This window comes from Salmo salar, chromosome ssa09 (assembly GCF_905237065.1).
Source record: "Salmo salar chromosome ssa09, Ssal_v3.1, whole genome shotgun sequence".
Lineage (NCBI taxonomy): Eukaryota > Metazoa > Chordata > Actinopteri > Salmoniformes > Salmonidae > Salmo > Salmo salar.
The window spans coordinates 13,885,184-13,893,756 of record NC_059450.1 but is presented as its reverse complement, the minus strand read 5'-3'; the positions used below and the strand labels follow the sequence as shown (position 1 = coordinate 13,893,756).

Here is an 8,573-nt window from a genome sequence, read left to right as displayed (position 1 = left end):
AACGAGTAAGTCAATTTATAAGACCTTAACCTACCTGTGATTAACAAGGCAAGGAGAAGGAATCCAATGTAAGCCGCCACCATTTTGGCCATTTTGTTGTCGGTTTTTTTCTCAGCCGCTTAGTGTGACTGTCCTGTCGATGGCTTTTCACCGTGAATGACTGGAGAACAAATCTAGGGTATTTTATACCCCCACCGTGTGACGTCAGGTCAAAAAGGTGCATCCCCAAAAACACCGGTCTTATCCTCCAATGGAAACCTTCACTTTATTCCGAAACCTCATCATAAACCACACCACTAAGACCTCTTCTTTGACAAAATGTAAGGGTGTGACTTTCAGCAATACAAATAATAGCCTTTGTGTTATTAATCATGGTCTTTTTTTTAGGCCTATATGCCTGTAGACAATGAATATCCCTATTAATTCACAGGTTTATAGTTTGAAGATCTTGACATATTAGGCTAGGGTCTCCCTTCCTCCTAAGATGTATCACGGTTGTTCTCCCCAAACATGATGGGGGGATTTTCTGCAATACTATTATAGGTAGCCTATGGTGTTAAAAATGTTGGCTATTATGAAAAACATTCTGCCTCAAATGGCAAATAAATGTTTTACACATAAACAGTTCTTATGGCCACCTCTTGCGCTAAAAATAAACAAATTACCACAACACAATTCAATTAATTTGGCCCTTCATAGTGTCTGTAGAACTCTCTTCTGGAGGACCATATCACAACAACAAACCAACCAAATGGTCTCTTTTTTAATTTTGGTAGCTAGATCTGAATATTACAAAGTGCTTGCCTCTCCATGTTGCTGTGCCACATCTCAGCAGTGAGCCTGACCGTAGTGAGATGGTGACCAAGTGCCCGGAGAGGCACCCTACTCCACCTCCGCACTCCCTTTCAACTCCAGCTGCTGTCAAAATGTCAGCTCCACCGAAGGCACTGTTCAGTCTGCAGCCGCCGTTCATCTCAGGATCTGACTGGTTGTTCTTGTGTTGTCATTTCTAGGGTCTGATCTACCAGGACTATACACCAGTGTTCTGGTCTCCTTCCTCCCGTAGGCAGCACTGAGTGCCTTCTGGATATCACAAGTCTTTGCTACACACCTTTGGTGGCTTTCTCAGTCCCTCATTCTTAGCCCCCCTCTCACCCCTCGTTCCATTCTCCCCCTCCATACCTCTATTTCTTCCTCTACCTTCAATCTCTCCAGGAAGGCTCTTTCGGAGGCAGAACTAGAGTATAACCCCCAGCATGTGAGCAAGGCCATCTATGCCACCTTCACCCTGGTCAACCTGCCCCCTAAGATGGCAGAAGCTGCAGGGGAGTTGGGCAACATTTCTGTGTTGGTGTGGACCACCCAACCATGGACCATCCCAGCCAACCAGGCTATCTGCCACTGTCAACAGACAACCCCCACACAGATACCTCCAGACTGCACATTCACTAGAATCCCTAACATAATAAGGTATATCTCATATCTGTTGTAAATGTTGGGGCTCCCAAGTGGTGCAGCAGTCTAAGGCACTGCATCTCAGTGCTAGAGTCATCACTACAGACCCTGGTTCAATTCCAGGCTGTATCACAACCGGCCGTGATTGGGAGTCCCATAGAGCGGCGCACAATTGGCCCAGTGTTGTCCGGGTTAGGGTTTGTCCGGGGTGGGCCATCAATATAAATACGAATTTGTTCTTAACTGACTTGGCCACAGAGTGTGTTTCGAGCCTGGCAATTCTGCTGGGCACAGAGCTGGAGAGTGTTGGCACCTTCACAGGTAAACTATACACACTCTCAGACAAACACACACACTGTCTTTTCACCTGTCATTCTAAAGCTTTTTCTTCCCATCCCTACCTCTAGGTGCAGAACTTGAGGGCGGAGTCTGCCAGCATCCCACCATTTCCGGGAAGGAGGTTCCATTGCTTCCAGCTAATCTTTTGACCATGGGAAAAGGAACAGGATTGGTCCACACAGCTCCTGCCCATGGGATGGAGGACTACAGTGTGGCCTCACAATTTGAACTAACAGTGGTGCATTCTTTTAGTTGACTGATATAGCAGCTGGATTGACAGAGCTGAGTGAGTTCACCAGCTTGGATGCCAGTTAGTTTCTGATGAGCCAACTCCCGAAACAGTCTGGCGTCCAGGCTAATACAGTAGGTCGTAAGTCTTTATGAACTTCCAATGATATATGTACGGCTGTGTGTGTTTCTCCTGTTCCAGGAGTGTATGGTGGATGAGGAAGGTAGGTTCAATGAGCTAGCTGGGCCTGAGCTACAGAATCAGTCTGTGATGGGGGAGGGAAACTACACGGGTAGGGAGAAACTGTATGTGTGTGAGCGACAGAGAGTTCTAGTTCAGCTTCTGCCACTCTGTACACGCTTTTGTTTGTTATCTGTGTGTGTGTGTCAGTGATTTCCATGCTGAAGGCGGTCCGTGCTCTAGTGAAGGAGGAGGAGTGTGTCCACAGCTATCCAGACGACCGGGGGAGTAAACAGCCTGTAGTCATCAGACCCACACAGTTAGTTGTACTCTTAGAAACTGAGAATGTGTCTTGCTCTAGGATTAAGAAACTCTTTCTGACTGTGTGTAGGACGGGCTGGCAAAGATGTGTGTAATGCCAGAGTCAGCGAGGGGCAGTCTGTTTGCCCAGCTGGACAGGAGACCGTCCTGGTGTATCTCTCAACAGAGAAGCTGGGGTATGCCCATAACTGTTTTCTACCACATAGAGACAGGAGAGCCTCTCATGAACAAGTAATTACATACACGCACACACACAAACCACGACCCCACGCTGACCCCTGCACTCTCCCCATGTGGCCCAGTTGTTCTCAGAGAAGGGAAGTGACTGCTGGTGGGAGCTGCCCCTGGAATCCCTACTGCCCCCTGAGGTGCTCATGGTGAGTCACTGCAGTGTAGAGCAGGGAACAGTACATATACAGTGCCTTCAGAAGGTATTCACACCCCTTGACTTTTTCCACATTTTGTTGTGTTAAAGTGGGATTAAAATGGATTGAATTGTAATTTTTCTGTCAATGATCTACACAAAATACTCTGTCAAAGTGGAAGAAAAGTTCTCAATTTTTTTTATGAATGGAAAATAAAACACTAATATATCTTGATTATATAAGTGTTCAACCCAGTGAGTCAATACGTTAGAATCACCTTTGGCAGTGATTACAGCTGAGAGTCTTTCTGCTTAAGTCTAAGAGCTTTGCAGACCTGGATTGTACAATATTCGGCCATTATTCTTGAAAAAATGTGTCAAGCTCTGTCAAGTTGTTGATCATTGCTAGACGGACATTTTCAAGTCTTGCAATAGATTTTCAAGGCGATTTCAGTCAAAACTGTAACTAGGCCACTCAGGAACATTCAATGTTGTCTTGGTAAGTAACTCCAGTGTTTATTTGGCCTGGTATTTTAGTTTTTTTCCCTGCTGAAAGGTTCATTTGTCTCCCAGTGTCTGTTGGAAAGCAGACTGAACAAGAATTGCCTGTACTTAGCTCTGTTTACTTTGTCCTAAAAAACTGCCTAGTCCTTGCTGATTACATGCATACCCACCACCATTCTTGAAAATATGAAAATACTCTGTGTTGTGTTGAATTTGCCCCCAACATAACGCATTGTGTTCAGGACAAAAAGTTATTTTCTTTGCCACATTATTTACAGTATTACTTTTGTGCCTTATTGCAAACAGGATGCATATTTTGGAATATTTTCCTTCTTTTCACTCTGTCATTTATTTTAGCATTGTGGAGTAACTACAATGTTATTGAGCCATCCTCAGTTACCTCCTATCACATCCATTAAACTCTGTAACTGTCTTTAAAGTTCCCAAACAGCCATTCTGATTCCCATGTAAAATAGCCTTTTTAAATGACTAAAATATCACCCATAATATTTTGGTGGGGGATGTAAATGCTCAACATTTTTGAAAAAGTACTTTTTTTCTCATGGCTAACTACCAGGAAGTTTGAAAAGACAGGCTGAGTGGGAGGGGAGCTTATATTCATGAGCTCGCCTTGACTGACATATCTTTGAAACGCCTATGTTAAGAAACTTGGATGCAGTGAGCAGTGTTGCAGTAATATCATCTCAAGCAAATTTGGTGTTAAACAAAGCAACTCAAACAAAATTTTGAATGACCCTCCCCCATTTTGTTCCATGCCGGCTGAAGACCTAGCTAGCCAATAACTAGCTAACACCAGACACAGACAAAAGTGCCATAGATGAATAGTGTAAACGTTTAATTATATTTGCTGACACCCTACAGTAAAATTTTGTCCAGTAGAGTAGATATCTAGCTATATAAACCATGCCCATCCAAACACACCTTTTCCACTGTTGGTTACAAGGGTCTACTTATTTAGATTAGGTAAGAGAATATCATGTTACCATTGGTGTATTAAAATGAGAGTTAGGGTGATGTCACCCTATCCCCTTAAAAATCCTGCCTCCTAAATCCAAATGTTTGAAATGAGAGAGTGGACCAGTAACTTTATGATCAAACTTTATCAATGTAGAAGCCACAGTCATTTTTCATACTTTGATCTGGTTTCATCCAAATATCACCCAATTTCATTAAAAATGATTTTGACTGTTCATGACCTTTAAAATCACCATTGGCCTCATAGTTTAATCCCTAAGCTGTTTCATTGCTCTCTGGCAACTGATTTAAGAAGGGCGCCTGTCTTTGTAGTGACTGGGTGTATTGATACACCATCCAAAGTGTCAAATTAATAACTGCACCATGCTCAAGGGTATTCATTGTCTGCTTTTTTTTTAACCCATCTACCCTTTGCAAAACATAGGAAAGCTTCCCTTTGAGGTTGAATCTGTGCTTGAAATTCACTGCTCGACTTAGGGACCTTACAATTATCTGTATGTGTGGGGTACAGAGTTGGGGTAGATTGAATAATCATGTTAAACACTGTTGCACACAGTGAGTCCATGCAACTTATTATGTGACCTGTTAAGCACATTTTTACTCCCAAACTTATTTAGGCTTGCCCTAACAAAAGGGTTGAATACTTACTGACTCACTTGGCATTTCAGCATTTCATTTTTAATTCATTTGTAAACATTTCTAAAAACATAATTCCACTTGGACGTTATAGGGTATTGTATGTAGACCAGTGACACAATCTTAATTTAAGCCATTTTCAATTCAGGCTGTATAACACAACAAATGTGGTGGAAGTCAAGGGTTGTGAATACTTTCTGAAGGCACTGTAACTGCTACATTCACTCACAAGTCAGTGAATACGGTTGTATAATTTGGAGATGATTTTACCGCCGTGTGTGAAGGTTAACATGTTGTGTGTTTGTCAGAGTAAAGCAGGAGTAGGTAACAGACTATGAGCGTGGAGTAAACGTGTTGGACATCTGGTTTGACAGTGGAACCTCCTGGGCTGCTGTTTTTGAAGGTGAAGCTCAGTGTTAGCTACCCTGGCAAAGCTACGTACTACTGCTGCCAAGTATTCTTACACTAGCGATTACTTTAATTTCTTAGAATTCAAGGTTGCGTCTTCTTAGCTAAGGCTAGCTAAATCCCAATTTGGTAAGTGCCTACCTATACTCACACAGCCAGTAATGCTAAGTCTCCTTACTGCACTACACAGTTACTGAAGACTTACAAACTGCCTGGTAATACAATCTCTATTTGCCACATTGATCATTGTGAATAGCAATTACTTAAACTCTTATCTCTACATAGTAGCTTAGTCCTCTTACGTCAACAACTAGCTTAGTCTCCCTGTGGAACACAAACTGTGACACCATACGTAAGTATTTATTGTTGATGGTGAGGATGATTGTACAAAACATGAGGAACTGCTCTTTCCATGACAAATGTGTATTCATTAGTCATTTCTCTCACTCAGGGCTCCGGTGGTACATGACTTTGTGGTCAGTGAGAAAGGAGAGAAGGTTTTATGCAACTTAGTAGACCCAGATACAGTCATCCACGGTGAAGGTGAGAGGCAGTGGATATTATGCATTTTTGTATTTTTTTCACCTTTATTTAATCAGGTAGGCCAGTTGAGAACAAATTCTCATTTACAACTGCGACCTGGCCAAGCTAAAGTAAAGCAGTGCGACACAAACAACAACAGAGTTACACATGGGATAAACAAACGTACAGTCAAAAACACAATATAAAAAGTTTGTCTCTCCCTGCATTAGGCGGCAGATTGACGAGGGCGGAATTAACTGAGCAAATCTGATCAAGACGCACCTCCAACAACAACACATAAAACCTCACATAATGCTGCCCCAAAACAATGACAATTTCTCTCAACCAGTGGCATAAGGGTTTTTTAGGTGAGGGTTGATGCCGCCCTGTGATAAGCAGTGCTCACTTTGTCCCAGGGTGCTGTTGGAGAGACGCATCGCTGCAGCGCTCCACCAACGTTCCGTCAAAGAAATCATCTCACATGAATCATGTAGCAGAAAGAGTGTGTGTCCTTTTCTGTAGCCTACAGGCTGGAGATAAAATGGATGACAATGACAGACACTTTTTAAATCACGCAGATTTCTCCAATCAAATAGCCTAACCTAAATGACACCCAATCAAATAAAAAATGCGTTGTCATGTTAACAAAAACATCCTAAAAACAGGACAGGTCAAAGTCAAATGGACAATATGGAATGGACAATCACATCTGTTTCACCCCATTGTCATAATCAGTGGTTTCAAGTTTGTATCCGTCAATTTTTGACAAGCTGATCATAGTGAAAAATACTTCTGCATTTCCTGCTGTGTAAACAGACTAGACTCACTATAACTCCTGATAAAGTTGGGTAGCTGATATTCAGAGCTTAAATAGCCAAATTGATTAGTCACAGGAATCAGGACGAATGCCAATGCAACGGCCTGTTTTACAAACGGTGGGCCTACCACATGGATGGGCATTCGTAAAATTCCATTGGGTGCCGACATGGTAGGCTACACCCCAGTAAGCACGAGCCGACGTCTTTTTTGGGGGTCCTGTCCAGACGTCTTTTTATTTTTATTTTTTGTGTGTTTTTTTTTTTACAAATGGCAGGCTTACCACAGATGGGCATTCATAAAATTCAATTTCAGGCAACACTGTAGGCTACACCTCAGTAAGCACGGGCAGATGCCTTTTGGACATCTTTTTTTTGGTGCTGTCTGGACCAGCGTTGATTTCCACACCCAAATCTGAACCAATCATAGACGTCCGTTTGGTTTCAGATTTTGTCAGGTCCGGACCAGCCTTGATTTTGCCCAAACATAGACATCTATAAATGACGTCTTCTCATCTTTCATTCAAACCAAAAATGAGCCTGATTTCAACATCCGGAAAATGTATTTTTAAACAGCTTTTCAACTAATTTTGCTTACTGTGACTATTCTAGTTTGGCGGGGGGAGGCATTTGGTTTGGTCTCACCTAGGGTGGCAGAACGGCAAGGACCGGCCCTCTCGATTACACTGTTACTAGAACACTACTACTAATACACTGTCCTTAATGAATAGTCTGATACAACTACTCTTCCCCCTCCTTGGGTCGGAGGTCCTGTCCGATGGTTTTAGAGGCGATTCTGGACGCAGTGACACGTTCCATTTCTCCCATCGTGTCTCACCTGGTCGAGTAGGTCTACCTACACACCCCAGGACATGACGGTACGGCCCTGTGTGTACATGTGAGCGTGTCTTAGTGACTCAAGGTAAATCTCTGTATCTCCAGAGGGGGAGACCCTGTTCAGGATTGGCTGGATTGAGAGCAGTCCTGTGTGGCGGAAGCATGTGCTATCAGGGATTCCTTCCTGTCCTCTATCCCAGGACGCAGCGCAGTCGAGTATGAGCTGACCATAGAGATTGAGCCTGGCCTACTGTTCGAACTCAGTCAGGTAAGGGGGCAGAATGCACTCTGACGTCCTCATAATCACTATACCACAAACAGCTGAGCTGTAGTTGTATGGAAGTGACAGTCCTGCCACTAACTGTACCCATCTACTCTTTCTCTTTCTTCCAGTCTCTTTTACACCCAGCTAACGGAGCTGATGGTGTCATCATGGACCACCCTGAACAGCGCCCTGCCCAGAGACGTGCCCTTGCCGATGCCCTCATCAGCAAGGTCAACTTTCTCATCAACCTGGAGGGTGAAGCCGCTAACACTAACAAATTGACAGTGCTGTGGCAGCTGTCTCCATAACGAAACACAATGAGTTCAAAAGACCCAAGTATTTTAGAGGTCATACAGTAACCCCGGGTCATATTCACTACTAGAGACACTAAACGGAAGAAAATGGACCAAAATAGAGAGTAACTACCTGATCTTTTCAAATAAGAAGTGTTTCTGCTGCAAAATGTTTTACTACGGTGTGCACTAATGAATGAGACCTTGGTAAGCTTCCTAATCATAGCCCCGAGTAACCTTCCTTCCCTCTGTCCAATCAGATGGGGTTATCCATGAGGACAGTGCTTACCAAGTAGCGGCAGTGCCCACCTCTATGGTCCGGTGCGCGAGGTGCCGCCGTTACACCTCAGTCTCCCCGGACTGCCCCTGCCAGATCATCCTCACCAGGGCGCAGTGACACCCTCACCCG

General features: G+C 43.6%; 1 protein-coding gene across 1 annotated transcript; it reads left to right on the top strand.

The window, feature by feature from the left end:
* The first annotated feature begins 854 nt into the window (after positions 1-854).
* On the top strand, positions 855-8,561 carry LOC106610740 (isoleucine--tRNA ligase, mitochondrial-like). The gene is made up of 11 exons (XM_045723331.1): positions 855-928; positions 1,216-1,334; positions 1,714-1,776; positions 1,863-2,032; positions 2,225-2,315; positions 2,414-2,550; positions 2,595-2,755; positions 5,884-5,975; positions 7,807-7,874; positions 8,000-8,126; positions 8,425-8,561. Exons 1-11 carry the CDS (start codon positions 855-857, stop codon positions 8,559-8,561), a joined length of 1,239 nt encoding a protein of 412 aa, XP_045579287.1.
* Positions 8,562-8,573: the final 12 nt, after the last annotated feature.